This window comes from Salvelinus fontinalis, chromosome 13, assembly GCF_029448725.1.
Source record: "Salvelinus fontinalis isolate EN_2023a chromosome 13, ASM2944872v1, whole genome shotgun sequence".
NCBI classification, from domain to species: Eukaryota; Metazoa; Chordata; class Actinopteri; order Salmoniformes; family Salmonidae; genus Salvelinus; species Salvelinus fontinalis.
Genome location: NC_074677.1, coordinates 29,308,331 through 29,331,549, shown reverse-complemented (window position 1 = coordinate 29,331,549; position 23,219 = coordinate 29,308,331). Strand labels below are relative to the sequence as shown.

General features: G+C 42.3%; 2 protein-coding genes across 6 annotated transcripts in view; one reads left to right on the top strand and one right to left on the bottom strand.

Moving 5' to 3' along the window:
• LOC129868386 (cell surface glycoprotein MUC18-like) overlaps positions 1 to 10,582 on the top strand; it is a 96,946-nt gene extending 86,364 nt beyond the window's left edge. Inside the window, exons 9-16 of one of the 3 annotated variants that reach the window (XM_055942323.1) lie at positions 1,733 to 1,848; positions 2,002 to 2,143; positions 2,378 to 2,508; positions 4,773 to 4,914; positions 5,573 to 5,608; positions 8,261 to 8,390; positions 8,641 to 8,758; positions 8,904 to 10,582. In XM_055942323.1, the coding sequence (XP_055798298.1) occupies positions 1,733 to 1,848; positions 2,002 to 2,143; positions 2,378 to 2,508; positions 4,773 to 4,914; positions 5,573 to 5,608; positions 8,261 to 8,390; positions 8,641 to 8,758; positions 8,904 to 8,924 (836 nt within the window). In that variant the 3' untranslated portion in view covers positions 8,925 to 10,582. Of the gene's footprint in view, positions 1 to 1,732; positions 1,849 to 2,001; positions 2,144 to 2,377; positions 2,509 to 4,772; positions 4,915 to 5,572; positions 5,609 to 8,260; positions 8,391 to 8,640; positions 8,759 to 8,898 lie in introns of all 3 variants that reach the window. The other 2 variants (XM_055942324.1, XM_055942325.1) reach the window with 2 other exon arrangements.
• A 936-nt stretch (positions 10,583 to 11,518) lies between these two features.
• LOC129868385 (E3 ubiquitin-protein ligase CBL-like) overlaps positions 11,519 to 23,219 on the bottom strand; it is a 28,850-nt gene continuing 17,149 nt past the window's right edge. For all 3 annotated transcript variants that reach the window (XM_055942321.1, XM_055942320.1, XM_055942322.1), the window contains 9 exons: positions 21,584 to 21,671; positions 21,150 to 21,281; positions 17,632 to 17,868; positions 17,266 to 17,382; positions 16,826 to 17,112; positions 16,178 to 16,336; positions 15,916 to 16,043; positions 13,923 to 14,105; positions 11,519 to 13,818 (listed from right to left, as the gene is read on the bottom strand). In XM_055942321.1, the coding sequence (XP_055798296.1) occupies positions 13,502 to 13,818; positions 13,923 to 14,105; positions 15,916 to 16,043; positions 16,178 to 16,336; positions 16,826 to 17,112; positions 17,266 to 17,382; positions 17,632 to 17,868; positions 21,150 to 21,281; positions 21,584 to 21,671 (1,648 nt within the window). In that variant the 3' untranslated portion in view covers positions 11,519 to 13,501. The remainder of the gene's footprint in view (positions 13,819 to 13,922; positions 14,106 to 15,915; positions 16,044 to 16,177; positions 16,337 to 16,825; positions 17,113 to 17,265; positions 17,383 to 17,631; positions 17,869 to 21,149; positions 21,282 to 21,583; positions 21,672 to 23,219) is intronic.

Here is a 23,219-nt window from a genome sequence, read left to right as displayed (position 1 = left end):
CCACATCACATTGAATTAATCTCTATATTATCCTTATATAATGTTTCACACGTAACGTATAATATGTAGCCTACGGCAGGTGACCATATGATCCAATGTCTCATTATATATATTTTTTTATTGTATGTTTGTATATATAATTATAATTTGTTTTATTTTTTCTTTCTTTGTTACGCTCATCTGTTACTGTCACTTTGTCCTATTGTTGTCTAATATCTTTTCACGTTTGTCTTGAATGTTGTTAATTGGAAAATGCAAAAAAAAAAAAAAAGTAGCCAAAGTAGCCTTGATGACAGCTTTGCACACTCTTGGCATTCTCTCAACCAGCTTCATGAGGTAGTCACCTGGAATGCATTTCAATTAACAGGTGTGCCTTGTTAAAAGTTAATTTGTGGAATTTCTTTCCTCCTTAATGCGTTTGAGCCTATCAGTTGTGTTGTTACAAGGTAGGGGTGGTATACAGAAGATAGGCCTATTTGGTAAAATACCAAGTCCATATCATGGCAAGAACAGAGCAAAGAGAAACAACAGTCCATCATTACTTTAAGACATGAAGGTCAGTCAATGGCCTGATCCAATTGCATCCAATTGCTGCAAAGAAACCACTACTAAAGGACACCAATAATAATAAGAGACTTGCTTGGGCCAAGAAAGACGAGCAATGGACATTAGACCGGTGGAAATCTGTCCTTTGGTCTGATGAGTCCAAATTTTAGATTTTTGGTTCTAAGTGAACGGATGATCTCTGCATGTGTGGTTCCCACCGTGAAGCATGGAGGAGGAGGTGTGATGGTGTAGGGGTGCTTTGCTGGTGACACTGTCTATGATGTATATAGAATTCGAGGCACACTTAACCAGCAAGGCTACCACAGCATTCTTCAGCGATACGCCATCCCATCTGGTTTGGGTTTAGTGGGACTATCATTTGTTTTTCAACAGGACAATGACCCAACACACCTCCAGCCTGTGTAAGGGGTATTTTACCAAGAAGGAGAGTGATGGAGTAATGCATCAGATGATCTGGCCTCCACAATCACCCGACCTCAACCCAGTTGAGATGGTTTGGGATGAGTTGTACCGCAAAGTGAAGGAAAAGCAGCCAACAAGTGCTCAGCATATGTGGGAACTCCTTCAAGACTGTTGGAAAAACATTCCAGGTGAAGCTGGTTGAGAGAATGCCAAGCGTGTTCAAAGCTGTCATCAAGTCAAAGGGTGGCTACTTTAAAGAATCTAAAATATATTTTGATTTGTTTAACACTTTTTTGGGGGATTACTACATGATTCCATATGTGTCATTTCATAGTTTTGATGTCTTCATTATTATTCTACAATGTAGAAAATAGTAAAAAAAATAAAAAATAAAAAAAACTCGAATGAGTGGGCATGTCCAAACTTTTGACTGGCACTGTACATCACTGAACACTGAAATATAACAAAACTGTTGGACATAGAAACACCGGATTTTCAGCATAAAAAAAACGAAAGTTTATTAATTATGAAATTATGAAAAATATTAATAACATTCCACCCATGAGTCCACTAGGTAATTTGATTGCAGGAAAGGGCTATGATCATTTAATTGATGTGAACCTTTTCACAGTCGATAAATATTATGATTTGCAGTGGTGTAACTCAAATCAAGAAAACATTTGATTGGAATAAGGTTGCATGGACCACACACCAGCATGTCACTTAGCCATGTTTCTTTTTCACATCATGTTTCTCTCTCCAGATCTGGACCCAGCCCTGGTGGTGCCCAAAGACTCAGAGATCATGTTCAAAGGAGAGAGTCTGACTGCTACCTGCAACGCTCTGTCTTCTCTGGAAACCTTCACTGTCTGGTTCAAGGTACAATACACCCTGTAATAAGCACCAACTTAGTGCTTTAAATGCAACACAGTTATAAGACTGACATAAACATGTCGCTTGCCAAATGTAGCTAATCATGTGTTCTTATTCAGTTGTGGACTTCTAGTTTATTAGTTTATTTCCTGTGTGAAGAATGGGCAGCAGGTTGGCACAGGCCACATGCTGTTTCTGCAGGATGCCACCTATGACACAGCAGGAGAGTACGTGTGTGAGGTGACTGTTCCTTCACTGCCTGGACTGCACACCTCTGGTTCTGTCCACATCATCGTCCAGGGTTAGTCACCAAACCATAATTTCTGAGGAATTCCCCCATCAGGGGGTACACATCTTTGCTTTAGCCCAACATTATCTCTCCTTGGTGATTAGTTGTATCAGGTGTGATAGTAAAGGCATACAACAAAAATGTGCTTCCACCCTGGGGTTCCCACCAGGAATAGATTGAGAAACGCTGAGTTTGTCAGATCAGATGTTTTCATACCTAACAAGCGGTCTATAATGTGTCCCCCAGGTGCTCCCCAGATGAAGGATGCTGACAGGGAGATGGAGATGGAGGAGGGAGCTGGGAAGTGGATGAACCTGAGCTGTGAAGCACATGCACACCCCCTGCCCACCATTTCTTGGACTATCACTGGCAGCCAGGTAAAACAGGGCTTGGCAGCGCACTGGGCAGTTAACGTACACTACATTACCAAAAGTATGTGGACACCTGCTCATCGAACATCTCATTCCAAAATCATGGGCATTAATATGGAGTTGGTTCCCCCTATAACAGCCTCCACTCTTCTGGGAAGGCTTTCCACTAGATGTAGCAACATTGCTGCAGGGACTTGCTTCCATTCAGCCACAAGAGCATTAGTGAGGTCGGGCACTGATGTTGGGCGATTAGGCCTGGCTCACAGTCTGCGTTCCAATACATCCCAAAGGAGTTCGATGGTGTTCAAATCAAATCAAACTTTATTTGTCACATGCGCCGAATACAACAGGTTACCGTGAAATGCTTACTTAAAAGCCCTTAACCAACAGTGCAGTTCAAGAAAGAGTTAAAAAAATATTTACGAAATAAAAAGTAAAAATTAATAAAAAGTAACAATAAAATATCAATAAGCTTGCCAGCCAAAGCTTGGCATTGAGCATGGTGATCTTAGACATGTGTGCCGCTGCTCGGCCATGGAAACCCATTTCATGAAGCTCCCGACGAGCAGTTATTATGCTGACGTTGTTTCCAGAGGAAGTTTGGAACTCAGTAGTGAGTGTTGCAACCGAGGACAGGCGATATGTACGCACTTCAAGGGTCCAGTTCTGTGAGCGTGTGTGTCTGACTACTTCGGGGCTGAGGTGTTCTTGCTCCTATACATTTCCACTTCACAATAACGGCACTTACAGTTGACCGGGCAGCTCTAGCAGGACAGAAATTTGACGAATTTACTTGTTGGAAAGGTGGCATCCTATGACGGTGCCACGTTGAAAGTCACTGAGCTGTTCATTAAGGCCATTATACTGCCAATGTTTGTCTATGGAAATTGCATGGCTGTGTGCATTGATTTTATACCCCTGTCAGCAACAGGTGTGGCTGAAATAGTTAAATCCACTAATTTAAAGGGGTATCCACATACTTTTGTATTTATAGATTATGTGGGCATATTTACAGTTGAAGTCTGAAGTTTACCTACACTTAGGTTGGATTCATTAAAACTCGTTTTTCAACCACTCCACAGATTTCTTGTTAACAAACTATAGTTTTGGCAAGTCGGTTAGGACATCTACTTTGTGCATGACATAAGTAATTTTTCCAACAATTGTTTACAGACAGATTATTTCACTTATAATTCACTGTATCACAATTCCAGTGGGTTTACATACACTAAGTTGACTGTGCGAGAAAATTATATCATAGCTTTAGAAGCTTCTGATAGGCTAATTGACATCATTTGAGTCAATTGGAGATGTACCTGTGGATATATTTCAAGGCCTACCATCAAACTCAGTGCCTCTTTGCTTGACATCATGGGAAAATCAGCCAAGACCTCCGGAGAAAAATTGTAAACCTCCACAAGTCTGGTTCATCCTTGGGAGCAATTTCCAAACGCCTGAAGGTACCACGTTCATCTGTACAAACAATAGTATGCAAGTATAAACACCATGGGACCACGCAGCCGTCATACCACTCAGGAAGGAGAAGCGTTCTGTCTCCTAGAGATGAACGTACTTTGGTGCAAAAAGTGCAAATCAATCCCAGAAAAACAGTAAAGGACCTTGTGAAGATGCTGGAAGAAACAGGTACAAAAGTATCTATATCCACAGTAAAACGAGTCCTATATCGACATAACCTGAAAGGCCGCTCAGCAAGGAAGAAGCCACTGCTCCAAAACCGCCATAAAAAATCCAGACTACGGTTTGCAACTGCACATGGGGACAAAGATCGTACTTTTTGGAGAAAGGTCCTCTGGTCTGATGAAACAAAAATAGAACTGTTTGTGTGAAGCTGGTGGAAGGCTACCCGTAACGTTTGACCCAAGTTAAACAATTTAAAGGCAATGCTACCAAATACTAATTGAGTGTATGTAAACTTCTGACCCGCTGGGAATGTGATGAAAGAAATAAAAGCTGAAATAAATCATTCTCTCTACTATTATTCTGACATTTCACGTTCTTAAAATTAAGTGGTGATCCTAACTGACCTAAAACAGGGAATGTTTACTTGGATTAAATGTCAGGAATTATGAAAAACGGAATTTAAATGTATTTGGCTAAGGTGTATGTAAACTTCTGACTTCAACTGTACATTGCATGAATGTATGATTTTAAAACATTAAAATCGAATTTTCTTGGTGTGTCTGTTCCAATGCACATTGGTGTGACTGACTGGTGACATGACATTGGTGTGTGTGCTTGTGTGTTGACAGAGCTGGCGCGAGGTGCTGACCAGCGCCACGGAGCACAGCACTATCAGCCTGGTGTCCATCAAAGTGACCTCTGACATCACAGCCTTCTGCAATGCCACCAACGAGATGGGCACAGAGGCAAAGTCTTTCAGCATCAGTGCCAGTAAGCCACCCTTCCATATACTGTACACTACATAGGATGATATAGGCATACACACTGAGTGTACAAAACATGAGGAACATCTAACACCCTTTTGCCCTCAGAACAGCCTCATGGACTCTACAAGGTGTTGAAAGCATTCCACAGGGTTGCTGGCCCATGTTGACTCCATTGCTTCCCACAGTTGTGTTAAGTTGGCTGGATGTCCTTTGGGTGGTGAACCGTTCTTGATAACACGGGAAACTGTTGAGTGTGAAAAATCCAGCAGCGTTGCAGTTCTTGACACACTCAAACCGGTGCGCCTGGCACCTAGTACCATACCCCATTCAAAGGCACTTACATCTTTTGTCTTACCCATTCACCTTCTGAATGGCACATATACACAATCCATGTCTCAATTGTCTCAAGGCTTAAAACCCATTATTTAACCTGTCTCCTCCTTTTCATCTAAACTGATTGAAGTGGATTTAACAAGTGACATCAATGAGGGATCATAGCTTTCACCTGGATTCACCTGTTCACCTGATGTCATGGAAAGAGCAGGTGTTCCTAATGTTTTGTATTTAGAATGTATGGAATACTGTATATGGGCATATTATGTGGAAATATATTTGATTATGGGAACCTCTTACATTTTAAGTGTTGCTTTGCTTATCCACAGTTCCCATGGTCACTTCAACTGCACCCTACTCACCTGGTAAGACAGAGATCTTGCTATTATTGTATTCTTGCTGATTAGAACATGAGCACCATCCTCCTTGCGTGTTTGATCAGGCAAGGAGGATAACCCTAAACCCAAACCCTAACCCAAACCCAAACACTAACACTAACCAATACCCTAACCCAAGGAGGATAACCCTAACCCTAAACCTAGCCCTAACCCTAAACACTAAACCTAGCCCTAACCCCTATCCCTAACCCTAACCCTAACCCCTAACCCTAGACAGTGGGAAGTTAGACGGAGTACAGAGTATAGAGAGGAAACAGCATGAACTTGTGGGGTGGGATTCGTACCCATGCCACTATGAATAATGCTCCAGCACTGTTTCTCTTCTTCTTGACCTTTGAATCACTCTGATCCAGTTGAGAAGCGCTTTTAGATTTTCTTTGCGTTTTCTCAACTTTTTGAAAATTCTTTCTGAATACACACCAATCCAGACCATGAAGGATTAGCCAACAGGGCAACTAAATAATTCATGATTTTCATACGGACATAGTGTTTGCAGGAAAAGGCGGGAGAATTGGCTCTGCTCATCGCCTGTGGGTACATTGAAAATTATGTGTGACAGAGAAAAATAGGGAACAAAGAACAAGACAACACTTAGGTGTTGGACATCCTTATATTTTCCTAATGTTTTTCCAGATAAATCTGTAATTACAGTTTGTCTAGCATTTCGAGAAATGTTTTGAAGTGGTTGAATGCCAAAAGCACATATATTGAGTTAAATTTTGGGGAAGTTAATGCGCTGTCTCACTGTTTTTATTGAGTTGTTGCAATAGAAGTTCTCATAAACCCATATTGTTCCTTTTAACAAGGGCTTACTCCATGTTTAAAGAGAGGAGTTAATAGTTCTGGTAGGGAGGAGCACTCTCTAATTTCCTCCTGGGGGGATTGCACTGAAGTGTTGATGGCTCTGTTAGAGGGGCAGGCCAGGGCTGTTTCACATCACTCTCTGCCCAGTGTCTGGAGCACTCACTCACAAGCATGAGAGTTGAAGCTGCTCACTGGGCGCATTTCAACGTAGATTATTGGGTAATATTGGGTTGAGACATTAATCAATGAGATTACAACAACCTATATTCACCCACTCAAAAATATAGCCAAAAGTTAGTTGTATTTCCAATGTTCAACTATCTAAAAGCACAATCAAATTCCAATGGAAAAACAAGGTCTCATTTTTGGTTTAGTTCTCACCCAAATGTCTATCACTGCACTTTCAACCATTTAAAAGCACAGCAAAGTTCCAATGGGAATACAATGTCAGATATTTTGTTTATTTATACAACAGATTGTTATATCGTTGAGATTACATTAAATGTACATGGTGCAAGTTCAAGATTCTGTGCAGATTATTACAGTAATTGTGACGATCTCTACAGCCCTGCGATGTATGCTCTCTTGAACATGCACACTTTATTGATTACTTAATAAGAAATGTATAGCTATAGTAACTTCAAAATGTGGCCATGGATGTGTTACACATTTTAAGGTTGAACGTTACATTGGTTTGTAAGATAGCCTTAACGTTATGCTATTTACTGTAATACAAAAGTTATATTGAATTGTTTGGTTGACAACCCAACCAAATATCAACATTTAAAGATGTATCTACTGCTTGGACAGTTTCATCTGAGCCACTGGCTTTAACTAATATTTTTGATTCTGCAATGTAAATTTAAAGGTAATTTCCGATTGTGCTGACATATGCAGCGTTTACCGTGAATGCAGTCACTGCTAAAGCAGGAACATTGTCTTTAAATTTCAATCACCCTGTAAAGCTGAAGTTCCGCGATTTGGATTGAATAGAGCCCTTGTTCTGTTTCCCATCTGCCTCTTATGACTTGACCCATAAATAATGACCAATTTCATCATACTCTAACACTGTTTTACAACCTGGATCCCAGGACTCCCTGGAAAAAATGTAATATGTTACTGAGTGGACTGTCCTGGCTAGTGGTTATCCTCCACATCTTCCTATGTTTTGTCCTACTAGAAGAGGATGGGCCTCCCATCTGAGCTGGGTTCCTCTCTGTGTTTCTTCCTTCTAGGTTTTTTTTCCTGGCCACTATGCTTCTGATTTTGCTTCTACTAGCTCTTCGGGGTCTTGGCTGGGTTATTTACTGCAAACACTTTGTGATAATTGCTGATGTAAAAAGTTGTCACAACTGCTGATGTAGACAAATCTGAGTCATTTTGGCCTTATGTTGTCTGTGTAACAGTTTAGCTTCCGTCCCTCTCCTCGCCCCGAACCAGGGACCCTCTGCACACATCAACAACAGTCACCCACAAAGCATCGTTACCCATCGCGCCACAAAAGCTGCTGGGAACAACTACTTCAGGTCTCAGAGCGAGTGACGGCACCGATTGAAACGCTATTAGCGCGCACCACCGCTAACTAGCTAGCCATTTCACGTCGGTTACATCTGTCTAGGGATGTTTTCATTTGTTTTCATTTTGTATGCTAGGGGCACTCTCAAATGGAGTTATGGGTCACTGGTCACACATGTATAGGCAACACAGGTAACCAGGAAATGTTTACACATATCATGTCCGGATGATTCTCCATGATCAGGTATAAGCATTAACCTGAGTTTTCCCTCCCCTCTCCCTGTCTGTCTGTGTGTATAGCTGAAGGAAATGGTGTGATCATCGTGGTCGTCATCATCTGTATCCTCCTGCTGGCCGTCCTGGGCAGTGTGCTCTACTTCCTCCACAAGAAGGGCAAAATCTCCTGTGGCCGCTCTGGCAAGCAGGAAATGTGAGTATTCTACTTCAACAACTGGTCTAGGGCCAGGTTTTTTGTCTAGTTCTATAAGGTGGGTACTACACATAGGTAGTGGATGAGGGTAAATTACAATGTAAAGCACTCTGAGCACTTGAAAAAGTGTTATGTAAATGTATTCCATATGTTCATCCATAAATGAGTCTTTCTGCCTCCAAGAATGTGATACTGTCCTCACTGGAGAGGAGTATTGAGAGGAAACTGAGTTTGTGCTCTCTATCCACAGCACCAAGGAGAACACTAACAAAGATGGCATTGTGGTGGAGATGAAGACTGACACCAAGACCGAGGAGGCCGTTCTTCTGAAGGGCGTTAACGGTGACAAGAATGGCCCCAGCGACCAGGTAACTATGAATATGAAAGCTATACGCTAAACAGAAGTAGCCTACTGTCTGTCTTTCTTGAATCTTGCATTGCCCACTGTATTGACATTTGTTGGTGTTTTTTCTCCCTTTCCTCTTTCTCTGTGTGCTTTTCCCTGGAGTAAAGTACATGGACCTGAGGAAGTGATATATGCAGAGGGCTGAGCTCTGACGTAGCCAGCCGAAGCTCTTCGCCAGCCCACCAAATCCACGCCCAATCCAAGGCTAGACTACTGGAAGCCCTGGAAAAAATTAGTTAGGACTCTAATTAGGAGTCAATCAATCACTTTCCCCACATTTGTGTTCAGCAGTATTCACCATATCTGGCCAAAACCACACAGGAACACACACCACGGATTTTAAGGTGTTTGGAGGATGTTTTGATTGCTCCATTTTACCCTTTGTAATTTTCCCCAAAGCCTTTTTACTCTCTCGTTTGTCGGTTTCAAGTGTACGATGATGACGTTCATTAACTGTGCGTTATAAACTTTATAAACTGTATATATTATATATATATTTCGTTATTTAAGATATTTTGACACAGACCTTTCAAGTTCAGACTTCATGGTATTATCTGTTTATGGTGTCACTTACTTTAGCTATTCATCCATGGTCCTTGATTTGGTGATTCTACATTATTTTATGGAGGTAATCTGGCCATAAATGACCACCAATATGTTTGTGGAGAAACACCACGTCAACAGGTGTCTACATTTTCTCAGCAAAACTCATAATTTCAGAGTAATTCTCTTGTGAATTACTGTCAAGCTCTTGTACTGTTTGTAAATAATCGTAGCATAATAACCATTTGTAGCTGTGGCCTTCGATTGTCTTTTTTGAAATGGCCTATTGTGTTATCTGCAGTGCCTGTGGAAATTTGTCTCACTTTGATGTAAGATACACTGAAATGTTTCCTTTTTTTATGATTTGCTGTCTATTTCTTTGTATTTGGGTGAGGGCCAAGGAGACCTGAAGGTCATTTTGTGTGTGATACATTTTGGATGCTTACTGTAAGTTATGTGCATGGAAGAAGCTAGCTCAAAGACTGCCTGACGTGCATCATTTACGGAATGATATTGTAAAGGTATTATGATATTTGATATTGTACACAAAGGGGAGAGTTCAATTGGTACAAATACTGTATGTTGTGATCCAAATATTGCCTTCAAGGTAAAATATTAGTGGTCATTTTAAGTGTTTAGTTGAAATTACCCATTTTGTTCAGCTTGATTATGTCCGGCCATAGGACTGCAGATAGTGGACTTTTGGTAGTATGACTCCAGTAAAGACACTGCTCTCAACTGTGTGCCTTTTATGTTCAGTCTGGTTTAGTTGTGTTGTAGTGTTCTGATGCTTATGGAAGGAAGAGGTCTGAACTTAATAACAGTGTTTGAATTACATTCATGTTGCCCAAAGACAGATCCCAACACGGGAAAAGCTTTTTGATGCCAGTATGTGGATGACTGGCCATCATGATGTGAAAAAGGTTCACTGTTGGCCACCACCAACGGTAAAAACAGCTTGTTGTGCAGTCGGCTCAGAAAACAAACTTTTCTTGACGGGACAGTTATACCGGCTTCCTCCCATCCCAACCTTTTCTTTGAGTGATATATTATGTTTTTGTTGACTATATGAAACAGCTACCGTTGGACAGGAATGTTTGGACCTGCACAGTTCATTATTGGTTTATAATGGTCTGATTCTGCAAATGTGTGTAAATTAAGTACAGTTCTTGTGATTTGAGGCTTGCTTTTTTATAATTATTTTTTGCAAGAAAATAATGCCAAATAAAAAAGCTACATTTTATATTTTTCATTGTCATCTTTACACTAAATATTTAAAGAAAAGTTCATAGAGAAATGAAAACTTACAAGTGCATTTCAATGGCTAAGGCACAACTGAAAATACATATATCCACTGAGATTTAATTCACAACAGCCAAAATTGATTATGACATGCACTACGGTTTATAACAGAGACCCAGAATGTGATCGACGGGGGAAAGGGGTGAGTTCTCCCATCTAACCACTGTTATGCTGTCTCCTGGAGTTAGTAGTACAGTAGCTTCAGATTTCATGCTTGGTGGGAGGAAGAGGATGTTCAACACAATAGTCTAGACATGTTGGAACAGCAGATTTCATATGCATTTGAATGCTCTAGTTACCAGATTGGAAACAGTTCTCTTCTAGTATTATGATTTGGGGGGGGGGTTAGTGTTAGGACATAGACGGATACACTTCCACACTACATTCCCCCAGGAGGCAGCAGCAACCTTGTCCTGGTTGATAAGCACATCAGGTACTGGCAATTAAGGTGATCGTCCGTCTGTCCCAGCTTGCAAGCCGTGAGGTTGTTGGTTTTGTTTGGTGGCCATAATGTCTTTCGTTTGGGCATGCCTTTGGTATTTTTCCTTTGGTACATACATGTTTTGTCACCATCTGAACGAATAATAATCTGGTTTGACTGGCAGAACAAGAAGTCAAGACGGAGCTGGCCCTGAACTCAGTAAGTTGCTGTCTCCTGGACACATTGGGGGGAGGTTAGTGAGGACCAACACGGTCCTCAAAATGTTGATTTCTCCCAAATGTGCACATTCATTCAGGTGACAGACCATGTAACTAGGCCTAGGACCCCTAGACAAAGTGCAAAACAATATTAGTAGGCTAGTTATTGGGTTTGTAACAAGAGCTACATAGACCATATCTTTCAGTACTACAGTATTATAACATTTTCTATCAAACGTTAAAGAAAATATTGTTTATTTGAAAATCTTTAATGGCTGAGGCATGAACACATGGCAACATAATGAATGCTGAGTACATTAAAATGAATAAATAAAATACTTTAACTACACATGCAATAAAAAAAAGTTTGTTTTGTTAGTTCTCTCTGTATGTACAGGTGAGGCAACAATGTTATCTTCGATCGAAAGACAAAGCACCAACTGTGCTTCCGTACACCAGTAAATTCTGCAACTATTGAGCAATGACTAGTGTGGCGTATGAACCCACAGCAATCTCTTATGACAGAGTGTCCTCTTGTGGTGAGTCCACATATGAGCGACACAGTGGAAAGCAGAGGCCTGAAGTCAATTCTCAAATTATTTTACAAGGAGTGGCACTTAAGTTGATGATCAAGGAATTGCAGTCAAAGTACATCATAATTTCAAAGAAGTTAAAACAGTATTGAACTCAAGCGAAACAAACAGATGCAGAAATATCATGGCCATTCTTTACAACTAGAAGTATCTACAACTAATAATGTGATTTAAACCTGTTATTAAATGCTTTTGGCTTTGAATCCAACACATTAACACCTAACATTTTTGGTGTGAGTCCCCAAATAACCTTGGCATATTACTGCACATTGTTCAGTCTGTTGTACCTGAGTACAGAGGACAATGACAAATTCCCTGTGTTCAACGGGGTTTCAAATTCAAAAGGAAAGAGATTTAAATTATTCATATATTAACACATTTCTCAAAATGTGTCAAACCCACATCCTTGGGAGAAAAAAAACAATCCTAATCAAAGTAGGTACAAAGAAAATACATTACTGAGCCACATTAAGATGGGGCCATACTCTGTTTGTAACGTATAAACAAGAACGTTGTACAAGAACATTGTACAAAGTGTTCTTTCCCAGAGGCGGCAGCAAAACAAGTCTGAGGTAGTGCCAATTAAGTACTTCATTTCACTAAATATCATGGTGTATACATGACTTGGATCACTTTGTCTTCTCTGCCCAATCAATATATTATTGTCTGGAAAATGAATAGTATGGATACAAATACACAAACCCTTATAAGCAGCAGTCCAATTGCACACTGATTAGCAGAGAGCAAAATTGAGATAGGGCACATATACTCCCTTCATTTTTAAGTATGACATTAAAAAAAGGACACTCACTTTAAAATATATAAGCTATACACAGAACAATAAGGCTTAACCGTGAAACCACTACCACTGGTGGTATTAAGACAATTATACAAAATAATGACATCAGAAATGTTACATTAGTTCACCAGTCAATGTTAGCACTACATTGAATACATTCTGAGATTACGTACACGTCATTCAGGCTTATATATTATAAGACGATCACTAAACCAGGAACTAAAGCAATTTGGAGTTATGCTTACTTTTTTAAAATAGTTACTGCAATTGCAGTGAAATGTATGACTTGGAGCCCTGTAACACTGCAATCCAACTAAAATATTCACATTCATTGGCTTTAGCACAAACCACAGAATCAAATGCTTTAGTCTCCACCTAGCGTATCTAGCTACAAACTGTATGTACGACTATGACCCAATCAAAACTAACATGGGTGGGAGTGGGAATCATGAGCCAAGTTTGCCCCAACAACAGTTACTGCTGCTGCACAATAAGTCCATAACTATTCCTTCCTGCAGCCTAAGCACACAGTGTGAATTTCAGCTTACTCTACCTTGCACTCAGAAACAAGGAAATGCTTAGAGCCACACAATAAGACTGGAGGCAAGCACAAACGACCATACAAGGGTCAAAGGCTTGGCCATACAGAGGCCACGTCAAGCATTCTCCCTCTTCCTTTAGATTTTCTCACTTAGATGCCTATGCATAGGACCGAGTCCTCTTCCCCTTACAATTTACAGCACTTCCAGACCTGTCACAACCAGCACAGTAGAAATGCTATCCATTATGGCACAGTGAGTAAAGTATATAGGGTGTGGTGTTGAGGCTGCTATGTGAGGATGTGGGCCGTGGAGGGGATGGACACAAACTCGCGCAGGATGTTCTTAGCCGTCTCCAGGTTGTTCTGGGCGATCATCAGGGCCTTCTGGATGTCCTGGAATGAGTAGCCCTGGCTCATCAGATGCTCTATCTCCCCGTTGATGGGTAGCGCCACACTGGGAACGGGCCCTCCTCGGGAGCCAGCTGACAGACTGGCGGCAGGGGGCAGGGCTTCTGGGGTAAGGGGGCGGGGCCGTTGGTCTGAGTTGACCCGGCGTGGGAGGGGCTTAGGGGGGCGCTCGGGGTCCTGACCTGATGAAAACGGAGCTGGGAGAGAAGAGAGAACATGTTTGTGGTGTTTGATAAATATAACTCTTAACATGACAAAGCAAGAGAGGAAAAGGACTGAAAACAAATGCTGAGTTACATACATGCATCTATGTTAGGGCTGTCCATTGATAGGCAGCTGAAGGCGGCCGAGGTGCCGGTGACATCAGAGAGGGTGCGCCTGGCGGGTGCTGGGGGAGCCTGGGGGAGCCTGGGGTAATCATACTCATCCTCCATCTCCTCTACCATATGGTGCAGGGAAACTGCAGGGGGAGGGATGAGGTAGTCTGGAGGGTGAACAAGAGGATTAAAGGGATGAAAAGAGTGCTTTGAATACCCTGAACACAGGATATACACTACTGTTCAAAAGTTTCGGTCACTTAGAAATGTCCTTGTTTTCCATGAAAACATACATGAAATGAGTTGCAAAATGAATAGGAAATATAGTCAAGACATTGACAAGGTTATAAATAATGATTTTTAATTGAAATAATAATTGTGTCCTTCAAACTTTGCTTTCGTCAAAGAATCCGCCATTTGCAGCAATTACAGCCTTGCAGACCTTTGGCATTCTAGTTGTCAATTTGCTGAGGTAATCTGAAGAGATTTCACCCCATGCTTGGATCGGCTTGATGTGCACTTCTTACATACTATACGGTCAAGCTGCTCCCACAACAGCTCAATAGGGTTGAGATCCGGTGACTGTGCTGGCCACTCCGTTAAAATACCAGCTGACTGCTTCTTCCATAAATAGTTATTGCATAGTTTGGAGCTGTGCTTTGGGTCATTGTCCTGTTGTAGGAGGAAATTGGCTCCAATTAAGAGCCATCCACACGGTATGGCATGGTGTTGCAAAGTGGAGTGATAGCCTTCCTTCTTCAAGATCCCTTTTACCCTGTACAAATCTCCCACTTTACCACCACTAAAGTACCCCCAGACCATCACATTGCCTCCACCATGCCTGACAGATGGAGTCAAGCACTCCGCCAGCATCTTCATTTTTTCAACGTCTCACAAATGTTCTTCTTTGTGATCTGAACACCTCAAACTTAGGAACTTGTCCATAACACTTTTTCCAATCTTCCGCTGTCCAGTGTCTGTTCTTTTGCCAGTCTTTATATTTTCTTTTATTTTTATTGGCCAGTCAGAGAGGGCTTTTTCTTTGCAACTGCCTAGAAGGCCAGCATCCCGGAGTCGCCTCTTCACTGTTGGCGTTGAGACTGGTGTTTTGCGGGTAATATTTAATGAAGCTGCCAGTTGAGGACTTGTCCTCTTGCTCAGTTGTGCACCTGGGCCTCCCACTCCTCTTTCTATTCTGGTTAGAGCCAGTTTGCACTCTTCTGTGAAGAGAGTAGTACACAGCGTTGTACAAGATCTTCAGTTTCTTGGCAATTTCTCGCATGGAATAGCCTTAATTTCTCAGAACAAGAATAGACTGACGAGTTTCAGAAGAAAGTTCTTTGTTTCTGGCCATTTTGAGACTGTAATCGAACCCACAAATACTGATGCACCAGACACGCAACTAGTCTAAAGGCACATTTTATTGCTTCTTTAATCAGAACAACAGTTTTCAGCTGTGCTAACATAATTGCAAAAGGGTTTTCTAATGATCAATTAGCCTTTTAAAATGATAACCTTGGATTAGCTAACACAACGTGCCATTGGAACATAGGAGTGATGGTTGCTGATAATGGGCCTCTGTACGCCTATGTAAATATTCCATTAAAAAGCAGCTTTTCCATCTACAATAGTCATTTACAACAATGTCTACACTGTATTTTTTTAATCAATTTGATAAAAATTATTATAATGGACAAAAAAAATGTTTTTGAAAGAAAATCACAAAGACATTTCTAAGTGACCCCAAACCTTTGAACAGTAGTGTGCATTTTCCACTTGCTGAGATACATAACTGTAATCTGATTGTGGCCACATTCATTGAGATAGTATGTTTCTTGGCAGGTGTAGACATGCAAAAGACACCAGTGTGATTCAAGTTGCATGATGGTTTTCTGATTGTACAAAGGGGATGACTTATGTAACTTCATGTGCAATCAGAAAAGTGAGAATAGAGATCCTTCATCCATCTCCATGTACCTGACTCTGGTGGCTGCTGGGGCATGGAGGGCAGAGGGAGGGGCTCAGTAGCACTAGCCTGGGCCTGGATGTTACACATGGACTCATACACCTGAGGGTCCTCACAGTCCACATCACACACCAGAGTCCTAGGAGAGAAGGGGGAGGGGAGAGAGAGGTAGGGATGGAGGAAGATAAAGGGCAGAGGGAGGGGCATCAGAAAAACCTTAGTCAGGATCATAATCCACCTGGTCACCTCATAGTGACAGTGTTGAGCACTCACCGTGAGTCGTGGTTAGTGGGTTGGAGCGGTGGTGGTGCGGGCACGACAGCACCCGCCATGGCCCAGGAGGGTCCTGCTGCAGGGAGAGAGGTGGGGCTCATGTACTCATTCTCCTCATCACTCCCAGATGACTTCTCACCAGTAGTCTCCTGTTGAGGCCTAATAGAGAGCAAGACAGACTGAGCCAGGTAATACATACAACACATTGAATTACCGATCAGTCACTCTATGAGTTACTACAGGGTATATAGACAATCTAAGTCCCAGAGAGCCTCTGATTCAACCAATCACGTCAGGAATGGAAGGCCACCATTACATTTGGGGTGGCAGGTAGCCTAGTGCGTTGGACAAGTAACCGGAAGGTTGCAAGATCGAATCCCCGAGCAGGTAAAAATCTGTCGTTCTGCCCCTGAACCCACTGTTTCTAGGCCGTCATTGAAAATAAGAATTTGTTCTTAACTGACTTGCTTAGTTAAATAAAGGTAAAATAAAAATATATATTTTTAAATTCAATCGAGTGTTTTAGTGCTGGACTAGAATAAAAATCTGCATTTCCCATAACTCTTCAGGGCAAGAGTGACTTCTCTCTATTGAACATCTACATTACATTCATACCACATTTTATCCATATCTATACAAATGCCATACCCGACTGCCAGGGAGTAGATAGCGTTGGTCGCTGCTAGCGGCTTTGCTCTGTGGATGCAGTCACTGTCACTGGGTCCGTTGGTCTGTGGGGGGGCCTTGGCTACGTGCCGGGGAACCATGTAGTTGGAGGCCCAGTTGGGCTCTGGAGGGGTGCATGGCAGAGGTCTCCTTTGGAGCCGGCCCTCTGGGGGTCCAAGGGGAGAAGGGCGTTCAGGTGGAGGAGGTGGGGGTAACTCTCGCAGGGCAGGAGGGAGGGGCAAAGGTTTGTCTCTGTGGAGGGCTGCAATCTGGGGAGAGCAGATATTAATGACTGTATGCAATACTGTCTCTCTGGATTAGAGTGTCTGCTAAAATAGTCAAATGTAAAAGTCACATGACATGCATGGGCACACCATTATATACATAAAGAAAGCTTGAATTTGATTAGGTTTTCCACTTGCCTTGGTTGTTGCTCCTTGGCCCGGGGCCCCTGGGGAGGTGGGGGGCCTCTGCTGCAGCAGGTCCAGCCTGGGGGGCACAGGGGGCAGCGGCGTCACAGGGGAGGGCGGGCGCTCCACCTGAAAACATAAAAACAAGTAAGATGTGAGCTTGTTTCTACAACATGTAGATGGAGGGAGATGTTTTTTTGTTGTTGATTTACTGGGTGGTGTATCTAATTATCGAATTCTGAAAATTACCAAGTCTTTTATAGATTGTCTTTTCACTTTTACCACAAGGACACAATGATGATGTGAGATGGTGTGTGTAGGAGAAATAGAGAGAACAGACAAAGCCTAGCTGGTCATAGATGGTGGCTGGGGTCTTGCCTTGGTGCAGGCCAGCCTGCTCATGATGAGGTGGGGATCCTCCAGGCGCTCGTCATCGTCCTCGTCGTTGCTGAGGGAGACAGACAGGGAGCCCCCTCCCTCCACCCCATAGGGCCCCTGGAAGCTGGCAAAGGAGGCCCCGCTGCTGCTGTTCTTGGGGTGGAAGGGGTCTACCACGATGGGCTCTGTGCCTTTAATCTCACAGCGGCAGAACGGACAGCCCTGCCCCTCCGATTCCTGGGAGAGCAATACTGCAGTTTAAAATAAAAATCGGGCCAAGGGCCGATATCCACAAAGCATCTCAGAAAAGGTCCAAGGAATCCTGTGAACCTGTTTTAAGAAGAAAAAAAACCTCCCAGCTCAAGAGTAGGTTTAGGATGATGTTAAGACACTGCTCAGACATGCGGCATCGCCAGCGTGAATTCTATATAGCACGCTTCAGACAACAGGGAATGTGACTTTACATCAAATGTAAATGGTAAAACGTTTTATATAATTTTTGCCTGACAATCACTTTGCCTACTTATAATTATCACCTAATGTTGGCATGCACAACATTTATTTTAATCAGATTTCTATGGTTAAAAGTGGAATTTTCACAATATTATTGTTAGCAACACACACTCGTTGTCACTCCCGTTGAACAACTCTAAATCACTTTGGCACAGTAGGCATCAAGTCACTTGTCGATAATGTTACATACAACACTATCAAAGTTAACACACACACTAAATATGCCTTCAATTTCACTACTTTTAGGCATGCCCAATTTAGAGATTTTTTTACAACATGTTGCCTTCCAAACAGATAACTTTAAATAACATGTAGGTAATTAAATAATCAAGTGGTTAAGTATTTAGGCACATCATATAAAACATGTCTTGTGAAATTGTCAAAAGTGCAAGAGATACTTTTACATGTAGGTCTAGATTATTTATGGATTGATGAAATATCAAAACATTCTGAACAACTCAAAAGCAATTGCATGTGACACAGGAAACACTGACTCACTGATTTTTTTAAATCATCAAGACACCTGTTGAACTCTTAACTGGTCAGGGCAGCTTATGATGCGTCCTAAATATGTCGACTAGGAGTGACCTATGACTAAATAAGCTTCATGCATTGCTTTTAGTTTTACACATAAGAGTAGGATGTGCTATGTAGGTATAACTTCTCGTTCTCTCATAGAGAATCTGTGAACATAAGTTCAATCAGGAGAAACGACAGGGATTATCCAGTCGCAGTACATTTTAATGACCTAAAACATTACATTTCTACCTTTAGATTTTGTGGCATAGACAAAGTTAAGATATCAGGCAGGGGAGGTGATATAAATAATAACCCGAGCAAAGGAGAATGTTTTGTGATTTTCACTCTCCAGACATTATTTCCTGAAGGTCTTAATGATGAAATGCTTATGTCTGTTATGTTGTAAATGTGAACATGAATTATTCCCCTATTTCAGATTACTCTGAGGTTTGTCTTGCGCTGTACCCAGCGATTTATGAAAACTTGCTTGGTAGGTTGATGTCTTCATTGTGGTTTTACAGACGTCTTTAATACGTTTTACAGTGGGGCAAAAAAGTATTTAGTCAGCCACCAATTGTGCAAGTTCTCCCACTTAAAAAGATGAGGCCTGTAATTTTCATCATAGGTACACTTCAACTATGACAGACAAAATGAGAAAAAAATATCCAGAAATTCACATTGTAGGATTTTTTATGAATTTATTTGCAAATGATGGTGGAAAATAAGTATTTGGTCACCTACAAACAAGCAAGATTTCTGGCTCTCACAGACCTGTAACTTCTTCTTTAAGAGGCTCCTCTGTCCTCCACTCGTTACCTGTATTAATGGCACCTGTTTGAACTTGTTATCAGTATAAAAGACACCTGTCCACAACCTCAAACAGTCACACTCCAAACTCCACTATGGCCAAGACCAAAGAGCTGTCAAAAAGGACACCAGAAACAAAATTGTAGACCTGCACCAGGCTGGGAAGACTGAATCTGCAATAGGTAAGCAGCTTGGTTTGAAGAAATCAACTGTGGGAGCAATTATTAGGAAATGGAAGACATACAAGACCCCTGATAATCTCCCTCGATCTGGGGCTCCACGCAAGATCTCACCCCGTGGGGTCAAAATGATCACAAGAACGGTGAGCAAAAATCCCCGAACCACACAGGGGGACCTAGTGAATGACCTGCAGAGAGCTGGGACCAAAGTAACAAAGCCTACCATCAGTAACACACTACGCCGCCAGGGACTCAAATCCTGCAGTGCCAGACGTGTCCCCCTGCTTAAGCCAGTACATGTCCAGGCCCGTCTGAAGTTTGCTAGAGAGCATTTGGATGATCCAGAAGAAGATTAGGAGAATGTCATATGGTCAGATGAAACCAAAATAGAACTATTTGGTAAAAACTCAACTCGTCGTGTTTGGAGGACAAAGAATGCTGAGTTGCATCCAAAGAACACCATACCTACTGTGAAGCATGGGGGTGAAAATATCAAGCTTTGGGGCTGTTTTTCTGCAAAGACACCAGGACGACTGATCCGTGTAAAGGAAAGAATGAATGGGGCCATGTATCGTGAGATTTTGAGTGAAAACCTCCTTCCATCAGCAAGGGCATTGAAGATGAAACGTGGCTGGGTCTTTCAGCATGACAATGATCCCAAACACACCGCCCGGGCAACGAAGGAGTGGCTTCGTAAGAAGCATTTCAAGGTCCTGGAGTGGCCTAGCCAGTCTCCAGATCTCAACCCCATAGAAAATCTTTGGAGGGAGTTGAAAGTCTGTGTTTCCCAGCAACAGCCCCAAAACATCACTGCTCTAGAGGAGATCTGCATGGAGGAATGAGCCAAAATACCAGCAACAGTGTGTGAAAACCTTGTGAAGACTTACTGAAAACATTTGACCTCTGTCATTGCCAACAAAGGGTATATAACAAAGTATTGAGATAAACTTTTGTTATTGACCAAATACTTATTTTCCACCATAATTTGCAAATAAATTCATTAAAAATCCTACAATGTGATTTTCTGGATTTCTTTTTCTCATTTTGTCTGTCATTGTTGAAGTGTACCTATGATGAAAATTACAGGCCTCTCTCATCTTTTTAAGTGGGAGAACTTGTACTATTGGTGGCTGACTAAATACTTTTTTGCCCCACTGTATGTACACACTTTATTTAAATATTTATGAAATGCATATTGTTATATTTGGTAGCACTTATTTGTTTCCCCTCAACTCCAACCCAATTTTATGTGTGGAACGGATGTGGGTGGGGCTAGGTCTACATGAGGGTGCTAATTTAAAAAACTCAAAAGCTCTGACGAAGGCCGTGGAACCGAAACATAAAGCTTATTAAAGAGCAGAGTGTGGGTTTCTTTTTCTCATTTTACCCATAAGAGTAGCAATAAAATGTATATTCTCAGCACTTTACGACCAATAAAATGTACAAAATGAGTGTGAAACAATAGACACTCTTGCAAGATGACCTAATTCTGGGAAATACCTGCCAGGCAGTGAGACAGGAGGTACACATGAGGTGGCTGCAGGGCTCTATCTTTACATCCTTGTCATTCTCGGCACAGATCTTACACAGCTGGAATGTGGAGCCCATCTCACAGTAGAGCTCGTACTGCTCCTGTAGCACAGGGAAGAGAAAGGATGAGTATCACACACGTAAACGATACATCAGAATTGTCATCTCAGTGTATGAGATACTTCAATAGGACAAATATTCAATTCTGATTTTAGGAAACATCCATCCATATGACATAAGACAGATTTACATAAATCTGAATAAGTATACAAATGTATGTTTAGGGTATTGTAAGCAATTGAAATTTACATTAGGCAAAAGTTTGAGTCACAAGTGCATCTGAAGTCTGAATTACGACCTGTAGTGAATGTTATGAACTTAGTGGATGTGAGAATGTGTCTGACCTGTGTGACTTTGATGTGGTCCTGTGGGGAGGGCTCACACAGCCCTGTGAGGTCTGGGTTCTGGGCCCGGCCATCTGGGAACAGGTAGCTGGAGAGGGAGCAAAAAAAAAAATTTCAATGGCCAGTTGAAGCCACAGGCTAATTAAATGAGCAATTATGTGATGATTAGAGTAATTAATTAGTTTAGAGTAATTATCGAGGTTAGCTAGCCAGCTATTTTCGTCGCCGCGCCACCGTTCTCCTACCTAGTCAACAACTGCTAGCTAGCCAGTCAACTTCTACCGACTAGCAGCACTGTAGAAACTAATAATACATTACAACGGAACGATTTGATTCGTGTAGTGCTAGCTAGATACCTAGTTGTCTTTGCATCTAAGATAATTGTGTAGTTTAGAGTAATTATCGAGGTTACCTAGCCAGCTACACTTTCAAACAAAGTCAACAACGCAGCCACTGCTAGCTAGCCTACTTCACCAGCCAGCAGTACTGTATCATTTTAATCATTTTAGTCAATAAGATTTTTGCAACGTAAGCTTAACTTTCTGAACATTCGAGACGTGTAGTCCACTTGTCATTCCAATCTCTTTTGCATTAGCGTAGCCTCTTCTGTAGCCTGTCAACTATGCGTCTGTCTATCCCTGTTCTCTCCTCTCTGCACAGACCATACAAACGCTTCACACCGCGTGGCCGCTGCCACTCTAACCTGGTGGTCCCAGCGCGCACGACCCACGTGGAGTTCCAGGTCTCCGGCAGCCTCTGGAACTGCCGATCTGCGGCCAACAAGGCAGAGTTCATCTCAGCCTATGCTTCACTCCAGTCCCTCGACTTCTTGGCACTGACGGAAACATGGATTACCACAGATAACACTGCTACTCCTACTGCTCTCTCCTCGTCTGCCCACGTGTTCTCGCACACCCCGAGAGCTTCTGGTCAGCGGGGTGGTGGCATTGGGATCCTCATCTCTCCCAAGTGGACATTCTATCTTTCTCCCCTGACCCATCTGCCTATTGCCTCCTTTGAATTCCATGCTGTCACAGTTACCAGCCCTTTCAAGCTTAACATCCTTATCATTTATCGCCCTCCAGGTTCCCTTGGAGAGTTCATCAATGAGCTTGACAAGTTCCTTTCCTGAGGATGGCTCACCTCTCACAGTTCTGGGTGACTTTAACCTCCCCACGTCTACCTTTGACTCATTCCTCTCTGCCTCCTCCTTTCCACTCCTCTCCTCTTTTGACCTCACCCTCTCACCTTCCCCCCCTACTCACAAGGCAGGCAATACGCTTGACCTCATCTTTACTAGATGCTGTTCTTCCACTAATCTCATTGCAACTCCCCTCCAAGTCTCCGACCACTACCTTGTATCCTTTTCCCTCTCGCTCTCATTCAACAGTTCCCACTCTGCCCCTACTCGGATGGTATCGCGCCGTCCCAACCTTCGCTCCCTCTCCCCCGCTACTCTCTCCTCTTCCATCCTATCATCTCTTCCCTCTGCTCAAACCTTCTCCAACCTATCTCCTGATTCTGCCTCCTCAACCCTCCTCTCCTCCCTTTCTGCATCCTTTGACTCTCTATGTCCCCTATCCTCCAGGCCGGCTTGGTCCTCCCCTCCTGCTCCGTGGCTCGACGACTCATTGCG